This window comes from Mustela erminea, chromosome 3, assembly GCF_009829155.1.
Source record: "Mustela erminea isolate mMusErm1 chromosome 3, mMusErm1.Pri, whole genome shotgun sequence".
Lineage (NCBI taxonomy): Eukaryota > Metazoa > Chordata > Mammalia > Carnivora > Mustelidae > Mustela > Mustela erminea.
This window is the reverse complement of record NC_045616.1, coordinates 125516715-125539198: the sequence shown is the minus strand read 5'-3', so window position 1 is coordinate 125539198 and position 22484 is coordinate 125516715. Positions and strand designations below refer to the sequence as shown.

The window sequence follows — 22484 nt, the reverse complement described above, 5'->3', positions numbered from 1 at the left end:
TTAGGTTCTCAAGAATCCAGAGAGCCCTCTGGCTCTTTCAGTGGGCTCAGCCCTAAAAATGCTCAGTCCTTTGAAAAAATTATGAGTTGCAGGTGTTTAAATTTTCCAGGTTATTTGGGGCGGGGGGGGGGGGGGACGTGTCTTCATTAAATAACTAGTCCTAACAACAAACAAGGATTACAATTTGTGGAGGTGATGTTTACACTTAATGCACTGCTGCATTGCTGCATTCATTTTCCTTCTTATCTGTCAGTGAAACCTTTCACCTCTTTTCTAAATTCCAGTATTTAACAAAACGACAAACACAAGTAAACAAAAACCCACTCTATTACATTGTGGTTACAGAGCCTTGAGAACGAAGGAAGTTTGTCCCTTCCGGAGATCCGTCCAGGCGTTTGCCTGCAGCAAGATGGCGGCGGTCTCAATGTCAGAGGCGCTGAGGCAAATGTTGTGGGGGAAAAGGGCAGTGGCTGTAGCTGCCATTTCCGTTTCCAGGGTTCCTAGCAGGTAACAGGATTGTCAGGCTTCTTTTTCAAGCTTCTGGGGTCTCTCCACTTTTGCGGGGGGTCTCTGCTGGCTGGGTCCCGGAGAAGGCCTCGGGGAAAGCGTTCTCTGCTGACCCCTTCCTCTGGAAAGGGCAGGAGGATTTGGGACTAGCTGCGATTCAGGGGCGCTGGCCAGGCGAGTGGGGGCGTGAATGCGGGGATGGGGGAGGAGGACGCATGATTTCTTGGAAGGTTTTGGACTGTTCCTGTGAGAGAGGGTCCGTGGGGGTGGGGTTGTCTCGGGGTCTGCGAGCCGAGCTTTAGCCGCCAGAGAAGGGGAGGAGTCTGATTTTTCTCTCCACTTTCCGCACTTCTCCATTTTTTCACCTGTTTGCCCATCACGCCTCCCTGTTGGAAGGTTAGATCCCTCTCTCCCTGAACACGGTTTTAAGTGGTGTTAGTGGGTTTCTGTACAGAAAGATTGTTCATCAGACAGCTTGGTTGAAATTCATTGTTAGCATATCACTGTTAGTAATACTGGAAGGTAATTTTTTAAAGGCTGGTGGTAATGTCGGCAAGTTTCCTGTCCAGAATTTTATTAAAGCTTCATAATATTTCAGAGATTTTTGCTATTATTGTTCTGCTTTGGAGCGTTTTTGTGATAGTGATTTTTTTTTTCCGGCTGCATTAATTGTCGATTTCCCTGTTTTTTCGAATTTTCCTGACTTTATGTTGCTAACACAACAACACACACACTAGTATATTTATTTGCGAAGAATTAGGTTTTATCGCTATTTTCGCTGCTTATTAGAAATCAGGGCATATATTGAATATTTTTATGCATGCTCTGGAGATTACACTAAGAGCTTAGAATAACATGGAAAGACTGTATGGACAGATGGGGATGGTTAAAAAATTGGCTTAGTCAAATGCTACTTAATTTAGTGTTATATTAAAATATAAAGGGAATGCAGAGAGTTAGATCTAGAGTTAATTGGAAAGGATTTTTAGAGGTAGATTTTATTAAGTTTTAAATAGTGGGTGTTGGGGGCGTGGGGAGAAGAGGAGGATGTTGTGGGTAGGTTCAATGGCTTATGAAAAGCTTTGAAGGCGGTAGTGGATATATACATGATATTTGGTCCTTGGAAAATAAGGATGCTAAGATTAGGGAATGGTAAATAAGTTTGTGGTTAACTATTTTATGTATGGGGAACTTGAAGAATGGAAAGTGCTTCTCTAAAATGCCCCACTGATTGCCTTCCACTGTAAGAGAGGTGATCTAGTTTAGTTCTTGTTCTCCTAGACATTATGGAGATTAATTTTGCATTCCCAAGTAATGTATTCATAGTAGCCTTAGAACTCAAATTTGAAGGATCCACTGGTGCATGACTAATTAAGACATGACTGTATATTTAAGCTTAAGTCACAGCCATTTTGTCAGCTATTGTTGTAGTTGAAGTAAGATACTGGATTTTGGAAACTGATGATAATTAGTACTACTTATAAAGATTTGAAGAGTTTCTGCTTGCAAATGTGTTAGAAGAGATTTGAAAATAAAATACTACATCATATATGGTAACCTCTGTTTCACACTTTAAAAAACTTTGCTAAGGAAAACAAATTTTTAATACAAGCCAAATGACACATTTGTCTTTTTAAAAAAGATTTTATTTTTTAATTTTTAAAAACATTAATTTATTTCAGAGAGGGGAGGGGCAGAATGAGAAGGAGGAAGAGTCTCAGCTTGGAGCCTGTTTCAGGACTCAGTTCCACGACCCTGCGATCATGACTGGGATCATGACCTGAGCTGAAACCGAGAGTCAGATTTTTAAACAAGTGTGCCACCTGGGCACTCCTAAAGATTTTATTTTTAAGTAACCTCTATGCCCAGTAAGGTGCTTGAACTCAAAATCCTGAGATCAAGAGTCGCATGCCCTACTGACTAAGCCAGCCAGATGTCCTTATTTATTTGCTTTCTGTAACACTTTTTTTTTTTTTTAAAGATTTTATTTATTTATTTGACAGAGATCACAAGTAGGCAGAGAGGCAGGCAGAGAGAGAGGGAGAAGCAGGCTCCCTGCTGAGCAGAGAGCCCGATGTGGGGCTCAATCCCAGGACCCCGAGATCATGACTGAGCCGAAGGCAGAGAGGCCTTAACCCACTGAGCCACTCAGGCGCCCCTGTAACACTTTTTTTTTTAACCCAGAGAGTTTATGGTCATCTCACCTTGAGGCAAATTTATAGCCCTTCACTCTTACATATTATTGGCTTTTCATTGTTAAGTTTTCTCTTTCCGATATGATTCGGAGATAATGAGGATCTGAAAAGTTTGTGGGTGGAAAGACAACTAATAAACTGGATAATTTAAATCTAAAATTCTTTTTATTGTAATGCTTCTAAAACATTTACAAATAATGTAACATTTCAGATCACTTGAGGGAAAGTAGAATCAGGCAGTTGGTAAGAAGGGGAGTAATGAACAAATACTGAAGAAAGATGAGTAGAAGGAAAGACGAAGTTACGTTAGCCTGTATCAAATTAACTATAGTACATCCGTAAGAAACAAAAGCAAACCAAAAAACCCAATAACATACATAAGGGTGAAAAATGATTTAAAACAGTATAGATGATTCAGTTGATCTAGTTAATGAGCTCATTCTCTAGGATGTCGTAGTTTCCACATGCTTCACATTTCCCTGGATTGAGTGAGGAGGGGAAACCTGAGTCAGGGGCATACATTTATTCTTACTTTCCTGGACTTACCTATGGAATTGTCCAGGGTAAATTTAACTACTTAGGATTTTAATTTAAAAGCCAGGTAAAGAAAGGGGTACCTAGATGGCTCAGTGGGTTAAAAGCTAGGTAAAACGGTACACTGTTTCAAAATAGCAATACTTTGGACTCTGTGCTTGATACAGTGGTTTTTGTTTTCTTTAACCTGTTCATGTATACTTACCTAGCCTTGTTTCATTATTTCTCATTAAAAAAAATTTATTTATTTATTTATTTGTCAGAGTGGGAGCTGCAGGCAGAGGGGGAGGGAGCAATAGGCTCCTCACTGAGCAGAGAGCCTGCCCTGGGGCTCCACCCCAGGACCCTGGCATCATGACATGAGCCGAAGGCAGAGGCCTTAACCCACTGAGCCACCCAGGCGCCCCTTTGGGAGGCTTCTTTTGTGCTCCTATCTCTGGCTCTTGTGCTGCCCTATTTCCTTTTTCAGCATTGGAGAAGCCGGTATGAAATTATGAGGTTCTCCAGGAACCTCCGTTGAGTAAGATGTGCTAAAGATGACAGTCCCAAGGTTGACAAGAGTTCTGTGTATGTTACACCTTGCTGTGAAATTGTCTTAGCCCATTTTGAGAAACATCTAGGACATATAAACCAGTTGATGGCTTCATTTCAGATAAGCTGGATAAATTCCTCTCTGAAGTGCAGCTACTTTCGCTTTCTTTGAAACATGTCAAAGCCAAGTTCAGTGAGCTTGAAGTATCTCTAAAGTGTCTTTTTTTTTTCTTTTTTTTTTTTTTAAGAAGGCTCCATGTCCAGTGCTGAGTCCAAGGTGGGGCTTGAACTCATGACCGTGAGCTCAAGACCTGAGCTGAGTTTGAGTCGGAAGCTTAACTGACTGAGCCACAAAGGCTCCACTAAAATGTCTTCTAATAGATTTCATTGTTTTGCTTATTTTCCTCATTAAGAAATACCCTTAATTGGTCTATTTTCTTCAGTAGTGGACATCTTTGTTGAATTCTTCTTAGAATTAAATATTTTAATACATTCATCACAGTGTCTGGTACACAGTAAATCTTACCTAAATAAACTCTACTTTTATTTTTGGTTTGAATATCTGACCATGTTTCTTTTCTTTAATCTTGTGATATTGTGGTAATTGCTGTTATTGCTGTTATTGTTTAAAATACTTGCCTCTGTTCCCTGTGCAGGATTATACATCACTGCCTCCTTAGCCAAGTGATTTGTTTGGGCCAATGTAACGTTACTGGCAATAATACACCATGTTAGGCAAAAGCTATAGGACTTGTCCTATGTTTTACCATGTCTCTTTTCCCTCTGCCTATGAGGTAGACATTAGGTGGGATATTTTTCTTTTAGCTTAGATTCTGGAATGAAGAGCACATGGAGCAAAGATAGAAGCTGGTTCTTAGCAGATTGTGTAAAATATAAAGTCACTAAGAAATAAATCTTTGTTGTATGTTACAAAGATATTTAGATTGGTAGTTGCCTCAGCATAACAACCTATACTGATCCTTTCGTTACACATGTACATGTACACACACTTGTAAATGAGTAATTTTTAGCACATGGACTGATAATCAGTAGTGAGGCCACTGGCTTTTGTAGTGCTGGAAAATTTTTTTGACTGCAAAAAGTTTTTTGTATTTTTGTATACTTCATGACACCCATGTAATAGCACACACATAATAGGTAAATGTTTATCACATAGATGAGTAAATACATATTTAGAGATGTGTGATTGTGAGGAAAAACAGGAAGCCATGGGTACTATTTCTATTAGTAGCCTCGTCAATGAAAGCCAAGGAAGCTACATAAATGTGAATATAACTACCTAATATATAACTAACCTACATAACCTATAACTAACCTATAACCTATAACTAACCTACATAAATGTGAATATAAAATATCTACAGGACATACTTTTTTTTAATTACTTGAGGTGGTCTTAGTTTAGGATATTAACCTAAAACTGTGCTATGCTTCTGGATTGAAGTTGTCTTACAGATTTTTTTGAACTCGTAAATTTCCTTGACAAATGTCCTGATTCTTATATTCAAATTTTTAAAAAGAGGTGGAAATGAATTTACTTGGGAAAGGGTATTCATGGAACATGATAATTTTTTTGGAATAATAGTAACTAAATGTGATTGTTAGATTTGTGTTCTGCAAACCACTTTACATGAAGTTTTTTAAAAGTTAATTAATTTTATGTTGGGCTTAATGGAGAAAGAAGGAGCAATTTGATTCCTTTCTAATACATGTTTTCTTGGTATGGGATGAATAAAGAATAAGGCAATTTCAAATGGAGATGCTTCTAAAATAAATCCCTTGGTGAAAGTTGAGAATCATTTTTATGGTATTTGTTCTGAGCACAAATTACTAATAGCTGACATTTATTCCTCACTCTGTATTAGCCACTGTGCCACTACTTCACCTGCATTATATTCTGTATTTTTCACAGTAATCCTGTGAACTTAGGTGTTCTTGTTTTTCTCATTTTTCAGACATACAGATGAGAAAACAGATTTTAAAATTTACATTGCTAGGAAATAGTCCGGTTTAGCAGTCTAAAGGAATGTCTTGACTTTAGTAGTGAGAAATACAGGTGTGATAATAGAAAATTAAAACCTTGGTGTCTTCTGTTTTTATTTTAGCAAAATATCTTTGAGAAACTATCTGATGCTCTTTACTTTGACTCTACTGTTCCTTTTGTACAGTGAGAGTCTCCAGTTGAGAAATTAGGTTTTTTTGTTTTATTTTTTTGTAGTAAGGATTTTGTCCTCTTAAGTTTGGTAATGATTTTTGGTGAGAAACTTTTTATATGTGACTTATTATACTTTCTTATCCTCTTATAAAAAACTCATGAGATACATGTATTAAAAAAGGTAAACTGAACCTGTTTCTCTTTTTTTCTTATTACAGTGATCATGAGAAAAAAAGTTATTGTATTCTTATTCCTTTAAAAACTATCAAGTGTTTGCTATACTTTCTCAGTTCTTTTGTCTGCTTTCTAATAGTGTTTTTATGTCCTCCTTTGACTGATTCACTTCTCTTTATCAGTTTCACTATCCTTTTTCATTTATCATAAGTTTGAATACCAAGCAAGTAAAACTGTTAGGATTTTGTATAAAACAAAGTAGGCTTAATGAAGCTCTGATGATGGCTGAAATTTATTTTGCTGTGATTAAAACCTTGAGCTTTGGGGCGCCTGGGTGGCTCAGTGGTTTAAAGCCTCTGCCTTCCGCTCAGGTCATGATCCCAGGGTCCGACCTGATCCCAGGGTTCTGGGATTGAGCCCCCACATCAGGCTCTCTGCTCAGCGGGGAGCCTGCTTTGTCCTCTCTCCCTCTCTCTGCCTGCTTATGATCTCTATCTGTCAAATAAATAAATAAATAAATAATTTTGAAAAAAATCTTAAACAAACAAACAAACCTTGAGCTTTCTTAAGGTTGACAGATAATTACATATAATACATGCGCTCTTATTATAACTTTTTTTTTTTAGTTTACAGTATCCAAAGACCCTCATGGAACCTTACTGTGCCTGAATTATGGAGTGACTAGATCCTTCACAATGACTTTCATCTAAATATTTGGATACTTAGCAAACTATTTAAGTCTTGTCTTTTAAATAGTGGCAGGAGAGCAATTTAGAATTCCTGTTTTAGATTTCCTTTCTGTTGTCTTATTTTGATAAGGTGAATACAACCTTAGGTTCTTTAGAACTAGCTAGTTGTCAAATGTGACTTTTTTTTTTTTTTTTTTTGCCTTTACTCATTAGACTTAATTTTTTCTTTTATGGGATCTTGCTCTAGTTTAGTGCTTTTCAAACCCTTGCTGTGCCTCAGAATCACCTGTTGTGTGCATAAAAAATTGAGATGCCTTGGCTCCAGTATATAGTAGTTCAATAAATTTAGGTTGAGGTTTAGCTCCGTGGTGATTCTGATGGGAAGCTAGGGCTGAAAATTATTGTTTGTGTTTTAAAATAGTTTCCATGCTATATATCTTGAAAGACTTTCGAAATGCATTTTTCCTTGGGGGAAAGGTTGGAGATTTCCAGAAACAAACAAAAATTCTCCCATTTTTGCATATTCCCTAATCTAAAGTTTTCTGCTTTTTACCCATGCACTGTATGGAGGTTTTTTCTTGGAGAAATATTTCTTTGAGGCAGAGCAGGCATTTTGATAATTTTGGAGAAAGCAGGCCATGTTACTGGCTCTCTAGAGACTCTTGTTCTTCCTTTTGGAAGGTCTCAGGTTTAATACAGCACAGCTGTTGAACTCTGCCCTTCTAAGTTTTAAGAAGAAAGTGTTTTATCCTTTAAAATGGAAATGCCTTTTTTAGGGAGGTGGTCTTTGGCTAGATACAGTTCTCTAAGAAAGTTGCATGCTTTTCTAGAGTTCTTTTGTTTCAGTGTTTTCTTAGAATTGTTTCAGATATTGAGAGCACAGTCTCTGAGAGTAAAGATCTGGCTGCTTTTGTAATATGTTTTGCTATATCCTTAACAAAGCTAGATGAAGAGTTTATTTCTTTGTGTTTTCTAGGACTTGAAAATATGTTCTTTCCTTTATTCAGCCACTCCATACATAAGGAAATGGTCCTTGAATAGGGTTTACTAGACAAAAGATCCTGTTCTAGATGACTGTTCAGCAAGCCATATGCTTCTCCTAAAAATGTCAGTCTGTCTTGATGAGCTTTAAAGTGAATGCAGATGTTTTGGCTCTTTTGAGGACTACCACTTTTTGTGTGGAAAGAACACTTCTTTTTCAGGAGATTTCTTCACTATACTTATAGAAATTTGCATGAAATTGATATTTATAACTTCTGTCTTTTAAGCCTAATGAAATTATATTTAATTAGGCATTAGTAATTTGAGTTTAATTTTAATATCCTTAGAATAAATCAGATTTGGGGAAATAAAGTAGGCCTCAATATGGCTTTTGTTAAGATTTTGTATTTATTTAGTCTTTTTCAAAATTTGTAACTCAAAGTGCTATATAGTGTTTACCTTTATGCAGTGAAAGGTGATATTTTGACAGGATAAGTTGTCTTTTTAGATGTTCAGTGCCTTCTGCTTTAATAGGTTAACTGTAGAAGTTACAGTCCATAGATTCATACAGTGTTTGAGTTGGGAGAAAACTGTAGGATCATCCTGCCTGACCTTTTGTTTAATGCAAGAATTTCTAGAATTTCCTGCTTCTTGATTGTCTAAGAATTGAAGAATAAATGCCGAATTTCGGGAAGCCCTAAAAAACCCTTTGTACTTTTGGATTCGTTGGTAAATGATATTTCCCTCTAATACTACACAGAAAAATTCTAACCCCATGCATATGTCAGCCTTTTGGATAATTGAAAACCTTTGTCATTACTCATTCTTGCCTGTAAGTCTATGCTCCAGGCTCTTTCTGACAAATAAATAAAATCTTTTAAAAAAGAATTAAAATTTTATCTTTAAAATTTTAAAGAAAAGGGGCACCTATGAGGCTCAGTCAGTTGAGTGTCTGCTTTTAATATGAATTATGGGTTCAGGATCCTGGAACCAAGCCCCATATTGGGCTCCCTGCTTAGCGGGGAACCTGCTTCTCCTTCTCTTTCTGCTGCTGTCGCTGCTTGTGCTCTCTATCTCTATCAAATAAATTAATAAAATCTTTAAAAAAAATAAAATTATAAAGAAAAATTCACTTTTTCCTTTTGAAATTTTTTAGCTCTTAGAATTTAGTACATGTATAGATTTGTGTGAAGTTACCACAATAATCAGGGTACAGAATACCAAAAGACTTCATCACCCCAAAAAACTCCCTCCTGTTATGCCTCTCAGCTCTTATAATCTCTGGCAGTAAGTTATCTCTTCTTTTTTTAAAAAAGATTATTTATTTATTTATTTACTTATTTGAAAGTAGAAAGAGCAGGAGCAGGGTGGGCAGGAGCAGGGTGGGCGGGGTGGGTGGGAGGGAGAAGCAGACTCACAGCTGATCAAGGAGCTTGATGCAGGACTCCATCCCAGGACTTTGGGATCATGACCTGAGCTGAAGGCAGATGCTTAACAGACTGAGCCACCCAGGCGCCCCATAGTTATCTCCATAGTTTTGTAATTTTGAGACTGTAATATAAATGGAACCATAATACAGTCTTGAGAAGATTGGTTTCATTCACTCAGCATAATGAGATTCATGGAAGTTGTTGTGTTTATCAGTAGTCTATTATTTTTATTGCTAAGTAGTACATATTTTATTGTGTGGATGTACCCCACAGTTTATCCATTGACCCCTTGAAGGGCATTTGGATCATTTCTGGGTTTTGACAGTTACAGATAGAGCCACTATAAACATTTGTGTACTGAAGTTTATGTGAACATGATTTCATTTCTCTAGAGTAGCTACTCAGGAGGGAGATTCCTGGGTCATTGGTAACATGTTTAACTTTATAATGTACTGCTAAAACATTTTTTAGAGTCGTTGTACCATTTTGCTTTTCCACCAGGGATGTATGAAAGTTTCGTTGCTCTGCATCCTCATTGGCATTATATTGTCAGTATTTTTAATTTAGCCATTTTATTTCTTCTTAAGATTTTTACTTACTTATTTGACAGAGAGAAAGATCACAAGTAGGCACAGAGGCAGGCAGAGAGAAAGGGGGAAGTAGGCTCCCCGCTGAGCAGAGAGCCTGATGCAGGGATTGATCCCAGGACCCTTACTGAGATCATTACCTGAGTGGAAGCAGAGACTTACCCCACTGAGCCACCCAGGCGCCCCTAATTTAGCCATTTATATATTTAATTTATACATATACATACATTTATATATTTATACATATAATTTATACATTTATACATTAGATGTATCATGATAACTTCATTCTGGTTTTTACTTTTTTATTTCGTTTTTTAAAAAGATTTTATTTGAGAGAGGAAAACAAAAAAGAGAGAAAGCATAAGCTGGGAGGGGGCAGCAGAGGGACAAGCAGACTTCCCACTGAATGTGGAACCCTCCATGGGCTTGATCCCAGGACCCTTAGATCATGAACTGAGCCAAAGTCAGATGCTTAATTGACTGAGCCACTGAGCTGTCCTTTCATTGTGGTTTTTAAATAATAACTTTATTGAAAAATAATGTAGGTCATAAAATCACTCAAAATTTGATGGGTTTTAGTATATTTACAGAGTTGTACAACGATTCATTGTCAGTTTAGAACATTTTTATGGCCCCAAAAAGAAAGTCTGTGCCCACGCACTATTAATTCCTGTTTCTCCCTTTCCCCAGCCTTAGGTAGCCACTAATATACTTTCTGTCTCTGTAGATTTGTCAGCTCTGGACATTTCATACAAATGGAATCACATGTGATCTTTTGTGATGGGCTTTGTTTACTTAGCATAATGTTTTCAAGGTTTGTCCAAGTTGTAGCATGTATCAGTACTTTATTCCTTTTTATTGATATAATAATATTCTGTTGTATGGACATACCACATTTTATTTATTCATTCTTGATGGACATTGGGGTTGCTTTCACTTTTGACTATTACGAATAATGACCTATGAAACATATACAAGTTTTTGTGTAGACATGTTTTTATTCTCTTGGGGATATACAGAAGAATTAAATGTGCTGGATAATGTTATAGCTCTGGTCTTTTGAGTAACTGCCAGACTCTTTCCAAAGTGGTTGTATCATTTTATATTCCTACTAGCAGTGAATGAGGGTTCCAGTGTCTTCACAACCTTGCTAACACTTGTTGCTGTTTTATTATAACCATCCTAGTTGAGTGTGAAATGGTATCCAGTGGTTTTGATTTGTATTTCTGTGATAGGTAACTTATTGTGGTTTATATCTATTTCCCTGATGGCTAATGATGTTGAATATTGGGGAATGTTTGTTTATATCTTCTGCTCATTTTTAATTGGGCTGTTTTCCTTTTTATTATTAAAGATTTCTTTATTTTAGAGAATTCATGCATGCTACAGAAAGGGATAGAGGGAGAGGGAAACTCTGTGCTGAGCCCTGCGTGGGGCTAGATCCCAAGACCCCTGGCCCTAGATCATAACCCGAGTGGAAACCAAGAGTCAAATGCCCAATTGACTGCACCACTGATGTGCCCCAGACTGTTTGTTTTCTTATTGTTGAGCTTTGAGAGTTCCTAAAATATTATGAATATAAGCCTTTTGACAGGTATGTGATTTGTAAATATTTTCCCCCATTCGGTAGCTTTTCTTTTCATTCTTTTTTTTTTTTTTTTTTAAAGATTTTATTTATTTATTTGACAGACAGAGATCACAAGTAGGCAGAGAGGCAGGCAGATAGAGGAAAGCAGGTTCCCTGCTGAGCAGAGAGCCGGATATGGGGCTTGATCCTATGACCTGAGCGGAAGGCAGAGGCTTTAATCCACTGAGCCACCCAGCGCCCCTCTTTTCATTCTTTTAATGGTATCTTATAGAGTAAAAGTATTAATTTTGATAAAGTATACTTTACTAGTTTTTTTTTCTTTTATGACCTGTACTTTGGTTATCCTAAGAACTCTGCCTAACCCTGTCAATGAACTCTCTTGCTCAGCTGTAGACTCCCAACAGCTGAATTTCTCACTGCACTTTCTTGAGGCACTGACGGAGAAATTTTGCAAAGACCTAAGCATTTCAACCATCAGACCAAAAAGACTGGATAGCAACAGAATGGCTAAAAAACTACGCCCTACCCATTCCGTCTCTAGGCCCTGAGCTGACCCTCCCTCATAATTATCACACACTCTCTGCCTGCTCTCTCACCCATATCCCCCCTGAACTCTTTGTATAAAACTCTCGGGGTGTTTATCTTGCTGTTGGAGAGATTGGTTGTTAAGGCCCAAGCTTGCCACCTACCCTGTCTGTTGGCACCCAAAGTATATTTCTCCCTTTCTCTTTACCAAACCCTTGTCTATTGAGTTACTGGCTTTTCTTGAGATGAGTTTATCTGAGTTTGTTTGGAAATAATGTTGGCAACCCCCTTGGGATTCCCTTGGAGGAGCAGATGACTGTGGCAGTGTCAGGGTTTACCCTTGCGTTTCCTTAGTTAGCTATATGTTGGGTAACAACCCCTGGTCATGAAGATTTTTTTGTATTCTCAAAGTTTTGAAGTAATGTTTTATGTTCAGATCTATGATCCATTTTGAGTGAATTTTTATATAAAGTGTGAGGTTTAATTTGAGGTTAATTTTTTTGCATATGAATGTGTACTTGTTCAACACCATTTATTGTAAAGACTGCCTTTTTTTTTTTTTTTTTTTTTTTGTTAAGGTTTTAAATAATCTCTAATCCAACATGGAGCTTGAATTTACAGCCCCAAGATCAAGAGTTGAATGCTTTACTGACTGAGCCAGGCAGGCACCCTTAAAGATCATCCTTTTTACTTTGAATTGCTTTTGCACCTCTATCAATAATTATTTGGTTATATTTGTGTCTGTTTCTGTATTCTCCATTCTGTTCCATTGATCTAAATCCCTTTGGCAGTACCACAAAGTCTTGATTACTATAGCTTTGTAGTAAATGTGTGTTATAATTGAGTGATTATGATTTTTCCAATTTCATTTTTTTTTCAAAAATTTTTAGGTATTCTAGTTTCTTTGCCTTTTCCTTCTAAATTTTAGAATCAACTTATTAATATCTATAGAAATCCAGTTGAGATTTTGATTGGTATTGCTTTATATTTATAGATTAATTTGATGAGAATTGTCCTTCTTACTATGTTGAGTCTCCCAGTCTGTAAACATTGTGTGTTTCATTTATTGATTGTCTTCATCAAAAAAAATTTTTTTAATTTTAGTTTTGAATGTTCAGATACTACAGATGTTTTGTTAGATCTATGTCTAAGCATCTCAGTTTTGGGGAGCTATGGTAGATATCATAATATTTATTTATTTATTACATTGTTTTTACATTTTCAGTTTTTAATACTACATTGCTGTATGCAGAAATAGGAGATTCTAGGGCACCTTGCTGGCTCAGTGGGTAGAGTATGCAACTATGGATCTTGAGGTTATGATTTCAAGCCCCACATTGAGCATAGAGCTTACTTTAAAAAAAAAAAAAAAAGGACTGATTTTGTGTAATGACCTTGTATCCCATAACCCTGCTAAATTTATTTGTCCTATAAGTATTTCGTAGAGTCTATGGAATTTTTTAAAGTAGGTAATCATGTGGTCTGTGAATAAGAACGATTTATTTCTTCTGTTGCAGTCTCTGTGCTGTTTCTTTTTATCTTCCCAGAAGATGTTAACTAAGAGTAGTGAAAGTAGATGTTCTTGCCATTTATCAATCTTAGGGGAAAACATTCAGTTTTTCACCATTAAGTATAATGTTAGCTTCATTTTTTTAAAATGCCTTTTATCAGATTAAGGAATTCCTAGTTTGCTAATAGTTTTTATCATGAATGGATGTTCTGTTTACCTAATGGCTTTTTTGCATCAGTTGACATATTTCTGTGGTTTTCTTCTTTAGATAGTTAATATTGTGCATTATATTGCTTGATTTTCAAATACTGAACTAGCCTTGCATTCTTAGGATAAAACTCCTGTGGGTCCTGTTGTTGATACTTTGTTGAGGATTTTTGCCTTATGTTAATGGAGGATATTGGCCTGTAGTTAGTTTGTTTGCTTGCTTACTTGCTTTCTTGAACTGTTTAGATTTGGTATCAGGGTAATGCTGGACTCCTAAAATGAACTAGGAAGTATTTCCCCATCTTCTGGTTTCTTTTGAATTGCTTTGGTTTCATGCCATGATTTTGATACGTTGTATTTTATTTTATTTAGTTTAAAGTATTTTCTTATTTCCCTTGAGACTTCCTCTGATGCGTGAATTATTTCAAGAAGTTTTGTTTGATTTCCGAGTATTTGGAGATCTTTGTCTCATTTTTCTGTTAACTAATTTCTAGTTTATTTGCATTAGATTCTGAAAACCCAGTTCCCTGGGTTTCCCTTTTCAGTTTCCATTCAGAAAATGTGGATCTTGTTACTCTGTTCTGTAGTCAGGGGCTAAAGAGAGACAGAAAAAACCAAACCAAACCAAACCAAACCAACAAAAAAACCAGTGTATGTTGGTCCTGCCTTCTTAGAGAAATGGGGAAGAAGGTTTCCTTCCCTCAGATGTTGGCTCTTGCAGGTTTCCATGTGGCCATGAGATTGCCTTTGGCTTGTGCATGTAGTGCATGAGAGAATGGGAAAAAGAAGAAAAACATGGGCAATTTCCACACTTGTTCATTTCCATTAGTTGTCTTTCTAGCTCCTTGGGTCAGAATGATTCTTTTGGAGAAGTGTTCACTCCTGGATTTCCACCTGCATTAAGTTCATTAATTTCTTGCTGCATTAAGGGATACTGGAGGGAAAATATGATAAACTTATTTTGGTTGATACTTCACATTCTGGTGATATTCCCTGATCTGCCTGCTGTTTGCTTTTTAGTCTTCAGAAAGCTGTTCTATGTATTCTGTCCTGAGTTCTATGTATTCTGCTAGTCAGTGAGAGAGACAGAGTAGAGTGTGCTTACTACACCTTACCAGGACCATTTTAGGATAATTTTTTAAAAAGCTAAATTCTAATATTTCTTGTATTTTAGCACATCTGAATAGATTTAAAAGATGTAAAAATGATTCAAAAAATTTCTTCATATAGATTCTAAACCACCGATTCTCAACTTTTGTAGAAGGAAGGGATGAATTAACATACCAGAATCTTAGAAATGAGACAGAGAAAGGGTTTCAAAGTACGAGTGCCCTTGGTTGAAAACCATGATATTTAATAAAAGATGGAAGTTTGTTGACCATATAAATATACAAAGATATACATTAAGTCACTGACTTAGATCACCAACCAATAAATCTTAACTTGTTTAGAGGATACGGTAGTCAGATTTATTTTGAGTAGCTGATGAAAATTTTAGTAACTTTAATATGTACTCATATATAAAATCAGAGTTCTGTTTTTAAGGGATTCATGGATCCCATGTTTTGTAGCCCTTCTGTAGAGAGTGTTAGATCTTACAAGATGTTTTGTTTATACCAGCTCTTGTGTTAGACCTTTCTCAGTTACAGGTGACAGAAACCTAGAAACTCAAATGACCAGCTTATGCAAGATGAGGGAATTGGTTTATATTACCAAGCAATGGAAAGGGCAAGGGTACAGCTAACTCGTCTCAGGGACCAGAGCTAGACAGCTACCAGGCTCTTTCTAATTTATCTCTGTCATTCTTTGAGTGACAGCTACTACTTCAGATTGTTTTTTTCCTATGTGGCAGTTATCATAGCTGATGAAAGTTTTTTTGGGCTTATAGCTCATATCTTTATCACCAGGGAGAGACTAAAAAGCCTTTCCTTTGGTACCAAGTTTTAAAAATCTTGGAGAGAGGCACCTGACCGACTCATTTGGTTAATGGTCTACCTTCAGCTCACGTCAGCTCACGTCATGATCCCAGAACCCTGGGATCAGAGCCCCAGGTTGTGTCTGGCTTCCTGCTCAGTGGAAAATCTGCTTCTCTGTCTCCCTCTGCCCCTCCCGCTCATGCCTTCTCTCTTAAATAAATCGATAAAATTTTTAAAAATAAAAAAATAAAAATCTTGGGGAATTAAGTAGACCAAGGGTTTACTATAATAATGATGTTATTGTTTGTAATTCTACTTATATATATATATAAGAACTATTGTATATACATATATAAGAACTCTGGCAATTTGTTGTAATGAAAGCTAGGTCTCCTGAACAAAAATTAAGAATAGGAGTATTTTTTTTTTAAAGATTTTATTTACTTATTTAACAGAGAGAGAGAGAGAGATCACAAGTAGGAAGAGCAGCAGGCAGAGAGAGGGGTAAGCAGGCTCTCTGCTCAGGACTCTGGGATAATGACCTGAGCCGAAGGCAGAGGCTTTAACACACTGAGTCACCCAGGCACCCCAAGAATGGGAGTATTTTATATTGAGATATCTTTAGGAATCTTTCAGGAACAAATAATTTGTGTATATATTGTGTAGGCTGACTTCTTACCTTTTTTCTTTTTTTAAAAAATGATTTTATTTATGTGAGAGAGAGCAAGTGACCACAGGAGCAGGGGAAGGTGTAGAAGGAGAAGCAGACTCCCTGCTAAATGTAGAGCATGACACAGGGCTCAATCCCTGGATCCTGCGATCTGAGCTGAAGTCAGACACTTAACCGATTGACCTACCTAGGTGCCCCTTTTTACCTTTTTTCTTAATGAACCTTGGGATTTTGTCTGCTAAAGTTTATTCACTCATTCAGCAAATATTTCTATATTTTTTCTACTTGCAAAAGACTGCATTTCTATAGGCTTTTACTTAGAACATCTGCCTTGATATTTTCTTGGAACATTTGCTTTGAGGATAAATGTGTAGGATAGAAGTATTCAAGCAAAGGCTAGATGATCATTTCTTGGGTCTTGTAGATGGGCTTTGTCTTAGATTGGCATTTCTTATAGTAGAGCCTGAGTCGGGGATATGTGTGTAGGTGATTTATTTGAGTTGATAGGAACTAGTGTGAGGAGTTTGGAGTTTGGGAGATAGGCAAGGAAGAAAAAAGCGTGATACTGAAATTGTTGCGGTAAGCAAAAGAGGCTCAGTTCCCCCTGGAACCTCCTGAGAAACATACAGAAATGCTTCTCGGTATTGTCCATTTGAAAGATGGAAATCTCGAACATTTATTCACTGGTTTTCATTTACCTGTGATCGGAAGGTATTAACTCTTCCGTACTTTGAGCTATACTTCTGCTCCTGAAGACCTGAGGTTTATGGGTTCACTCGACATGAAATGTTGGTAGATAACCTGAGTCTGCGTTTCTGTAGCTGTGGCAAATGACTGATAGGGCCAAGCGTTTGTGACATGAGCACCAAAGGTGTTTGTTATAGGTTTCCTTATAACTCAAGGGTCTTTATAACCGATTTTTGGGCAGAGGGTGCTAATAGTAAGAATTCTAGTACCTATTATTTATTGAGCACTTAAGCACTGAGGTAATTGCTTTATGTGTTATTTCATATTGTGAAAATGAATGATCCCATTTTAGGTGATCTGTTGACAATTGTAGTTTATTCCTAGACTTGCAAATAATTCACATTTATTAGAATTTTCTTTATTCACCAGTACTCTGAAGGACATGACAAAGAATTGGGAAACTGAGGTCTTACAACTCAACTAAATAATAATAGAAGTTCTTTAGGAAAGAGATGGTTTCTTCTGTAAAATACCATGTTTAAGGAATTCATGATGGCAGAATACTGCTGAACTATGTGCTAGGTAGTTGACATCCAAGACTGACAATCAAAGATCAATTTACAGATTTCCTTTTGAATTTGAGAATATCAACAGATAAGGCTAGTGACTGGTGACTTACATGATCTCATACTCTGGGTTGAGCATACATTTTCACTGATACTGCCTTAATGATTCAAAGATAGTTAAAATTATTTTTTCCTATAGCTGCATTTAAGCTCTTGCTCCTGTCCCATTGTCATCTTTGACTGTTAATATGGTGGTTGCTTTGTCTTCTATCTTACTAATGTGTTTCAGTTACCACTTTAATGCATAGTTGGTTCTGGAATGGATATAACTTGCATCTGAAGTTATTTTACAAATTCAGTTTCCTCTTCCCTTGAGACTTAAAGTATAGTTATTCTGATGCTGATGAAGTTCATGGTTTAAGTACATCTTAGTTACTGCTTGTAGGTGACCTCTCATTAGGGCTCAGGTTTTTATTTTGGTCTCAAATTTACCTTTCAACTTTCAAGTTCAGACTGTTAATTTGGCCAGTCTGCTTAATAAACTCTTGCTAGTGTCCTTGACCCAAACTACAGGAAAAACTGCTTTCCAAATACAGATGTATTAACTACTGATATTAGCCATGCTGCCAGGCTATATTCTTAGCCTCATACTTGAACTATTCTACTTTACTTCATTTACCAGTCCAGCCAAACATTTCAGTCCAACATGGCAGTTAGGAGTACATGTTCTGCCTATGCCACTTTCTAGCTCTTTGCCTACCTACCTTGTGCCTGTTTTCCGTTTTATAAAATGGACATCATAATCACTTTTATAAAGTATATGAAGTCCTTAGGGCAGTGCCTGGTGTATGCTAAGTGCCTGCTAAATTGTAACAATAACGTTATCATTATTCTTTTCTTCTGTGGCTTTTTTCTTCCCTTTCTGTTCCTTCCTTCCTCACCATTCCTTTTTTCCTTTCACAAGTCTTTCCTGGATTTTAGTTCTTCTTCCTGGATTATGAGAGCAAACTGGATTTTGTTTATTTACAGTATTTTATTCATGAGTATATAAAAGAATTATCTGCACCTGGCTTTTTCCAGATTGTGACCTCCCATGCACTCTTCAGCTCAATGCAGTCTATTTTTGGCATTCACCATTCCACTGAAATAGCTTTCATCAAGGTCGACAATGACCCTGTTGCTAAATTAATAAGCTCATCTCAGTCCTTATCTTATGTGACTGTTGCAATCCAAAAAGATGACTTTCTGATTATTGAAAGATTCTTCCTTTGTCTTATACTTTGGCTTTCCTCCTTCTCAGTTACCTTTGAATGTCCCATCATCTTTTGCCCATTCCTTGAGCCTTTAGCATTTCTCATTTGATTTAATAGATCTTTATACTTTTAAAAATAATTTATATTATATAATATTTTATCTGCACTTGACTATATCTAACGTATATACGTTAGGAAATATAATGACACAATGAATTCATGTGGTCCCATCATCCAGTTTTAAGAACTAGAGAATTACTAATACCTTAATTCTTTGTACACTCTGTGGTAGGCTGAACAGTTGTTCCTTCTTCCCAAATATATCTATCTCCTAACTCTCAGAACCTGTGAAATGTTACATTAGATGGCAAAAGGGACTTTGTAGATAGGATTAAGTTGAGATCTTGAGATGGGAGGTAATTCTGGTAAGCCCAATGTAATCACAGTGGTTCTCTTAAAAAGGACTCAGAATGAGTCTGAGGAGGAGGAAATGTGACCATGGAAGCAGAAACTGGAGTGATGTGACTATATGCCAGGGAATGCCAGCAGCTTCTAAAAGTTAAAAAAGACAAGAAACAGCTTCTCTCTTGGAGTCTCTTGAAGGAACCAGTCTTGAATGACACATTATTAAATCTGTGAGACACATTTTGGACTTCTGACCTCCAGAACTGTAAGAGAATAAATTCATGTTTTAATCCAGCGACTTTGTGGTAATTTGTTAGAGTGGCCATAGAAAACTAATATGGTCTTGTATCTCATTATCTACCATGACTTCACTTACCATCTATTTGCACTAAAGTGTAAATATAGTTCATTTGCATCATATATACTTTTCTTAGAAGTTCCTTTTTTTTTTTAAAAGACTGTTTATTTGACAGAGATCACAAGAGAGGCAGGCAGAGAGAGAGGGGGAAGCAGACTCCCTGATGAGCAGAGACCCCGATGAGGGGCTCAATCCCAGGTCCCTGAAATCATGACCCGAGCCAAAGGCAGAGGCTTAACCCACTGAGCCACCCAGGTGTTCCCCACAACTTAAAAAAAATATATTTAGGGGCCGCCTGGGTGGCTCAGTGGGTTAGAGCCTCTGCCTTTGGCTCAGGTCATGATGCCAGGATACTGGGATCAAGCCCCGCATCGGGCTCTCTGCTCGGCGGGGAGCCTGCTTCCCCCTTTCTCTCTGTCTGCCTCTCTGCCTACTTGTGATCTCTGTCTGTCAAATAAATAAATAAAATCTTAAAAAAAAAATTATATATATATATATATATATATATATATATATATTTATTTGACAGAGAGAGCGAGCAGAAGGAGGGGGAGCAGCAGAAGGAGGGGGAGAAGCAGACTCCCAGCTGAGCAGGGAGTCCAAATACAGGAGTCTGTTCCAGGGCCCTGGGATCATGACCTGAACTGAAGGCAGATGCCTAACCAACTGAGCCACCCAGGCATCCTGAAAATGCAGATGCTTAAGCCACTGAGCTATGAAAATGTTGTAAAAACATTTAAAAATGCAACTTAATTCTCTCATTATTCTACTTAGTTATTATTTAGTACCCAATCAAGAAAGAGCAGTTGTTCCAGTGCTAGAGGACTGGCTTACGAAGAGATGATATATCCTTTGTGATGAGCGTTGGGTGTTATATGTAAGTGATGAATCACTCAATTCTGTATCTGAAAACAATTTTATCATATATGTTAATTAACTAGAATTTAAATAAAAACTCGAAATTTAAAAAAGTATATCTTTACTGGTGGGGGCTTCCTAAAGGATTTCCAAAGATAATTTTTATTTTTTGTACGTTTTTTTTTTTAAGATTTTATTTATTTATTTGACACAGAAAGAGAGAGAGAATGTGAGTAGAGGGAGAGGAAGGCAGAGGGTGAGGAGACGCAGGCTCCCTACTGAGCAGAGAGCCTGCCCTGGAGCTCTGTCCCAGGACTCTGGGATCATGACCTGAGCCAAAGGCAGATGCTTAAGCCACTGAGCTACCCAAGCGTCCCTAGGACCCCAAGATCTTGACCTGAGCTGAAGTCAGAAGCTTAAGCAATTGAGCCATCCAGGTGCCGCAATGTGTATATTTTTAAAAGATGAAATGTAATTATGAAAAGTCAATGGAGAAAGTACTGGTTTCATGCTTCATTTTCTTACTGATTATATTAGTTTTGTGATTGAAATCAAAATTATATATGCACATGACAATATTTATTTAAACATCATAGACTTAGGTCTGTGGTCTCAGGTTTAGCTAAACAATTTTCTTAAGGAAGTCAGTGGGATTTTTAATTACTTTGTTCAAGATTACCAGTCTAGGGGCACCAGGGTGGCTCAGTGGGTTAAGCCTCTGCCTTCGGTTCAGGTCATGATCCCAGGGTCCTGGGATGGAGCCCCGCATCGGGCTCTCTGCTCATCAGGGAGCATGCTTCCTCCCTCTCTCTCTGCCTGCTTCTCTGCCTACTTGTGATCTCTGTCTGTCGAATAAATAAATAAAATCTTAAAAAAAGAGATTATCAGTCTACAGTTTGACTGACTAGATTTGTATAAATTTTATAGTGCTTGCTGTTTTATTTTTAAAGGCATGAAGGCCTATAAAATGATTAGTTGAATAATAAGCAGCCTGTTTTCTTTATTAAACTACTATGCAGTTTTATGTGTGTATGTATGTGTGTGTCTTTGTATTATGTAGCCTTTTGTGCTCTTGTGCATATGTATTTTGTTGTGGTTATGAAATGATGAAAGTCCAGATCATATTTTATACTTTTGGTTGTTTTAGATTCTTTTTTAAATTTTATTTATTTAAAAAAATTTTTTAAAAAGATTTTATTTATTGGACAGAGCAGGAGAGAGCATAAGCAGGGGTAGTGGCTGAGGGAGAGGGAGAAGCAGGCTTTCTATGCAGGGCTCCATCCTAGGATCCTGGGATCATGACTCGAGCCTAAGGCAGATGCTTTACAGACTGAGCCACCCAGCTGTCCTTATTTGAATTTAAACAAATTAATAGGTCTGTTAACTTTACACAAACATGCATTACTTAAAAAATAACACTGTATTCAAAGTGGTACTGCCTTGTTAAACCTGTACAGAATATTTCCAGTTTTTCCTTTATTAATAACTCATCTTTAGTTACAGTAATTTATTACTAAATCTTTACTTGATTTGTGTCTGAGTTCAAAAAATGACTGCTCTAAAACAGGATACAGGTAACAAATATCTATAGCTTTTAATCTGAAAATTTTTTGTAGTTCACCCGTGTCTTAGAGTTGGTGTGAATCTTTTTAGAGTTAATCTAATAAAAACTTAAAACTTTATTTATTTGATAGCAGACGTGCAAGTGAGGGGGAGAGGGAGGAGCAGAGGACAAGGGACAAGCAGATTCTGTACTGAGTGGGTAGCCAGCCCAGTGTGAGGCTGGATCTAACTATCCAGAGATCACGACCTGAACCAAAATCAAGAATCAAGACACTCAACTGACTCAGCCATCCAGGTGCCCTCAAAACTTAAAACTTCTAAATGGAATTGTTAATTTAACAAATTTAGTTTCTCAAAAATAATAGATTGTTAATAATGTTACTTGGAATAGATCAGGAACTGTGCTAAGTGCTTATTATCATTTATACCTGATTTTAATATTCTCAGTAGCTCTGGGAGGTGATCCCTTAGCTCACTAAGGGTAGATGGTAACAACTTCTGATGATAAGAATTGTTAAAGGACAGAAAGTCAGTGAAGTAAATTTTAAAGATCTAATTGGCTTTATTAATT

General features: G+C 37.0%; 1 protein-coding gene across 3 annotated transcripts in view; it reads left to right on the top strand.

The window, feature by feature from the left end:
• Positions 1-368: 368 nt before the first annotated feature.
• The window catches only part of NDUFS4 (NADH:ubiquinone oxidoreductase subunit S4), a 112582-nt gene continuing 90466 nt past the window's right edge, over positions 369-22484 (top strand). For 2 of the 3 annotated variants that reach the window (XM_032337419.1, XM_032337418.1), the window contains exon 1: positions 370-507. In XM_032337419.1, coding sequence (XP_032193310.1) covers positions 410-507 — 98 coding nt within the window. In that variant the 5' untranslated portion in view covers positions 370-409. Of the gene's footprint in view, positions 508-22484 lie in introns of all 3 variants that reach the window. The other variant, XM_032337420.1, reaches the window with a different exon arrangement.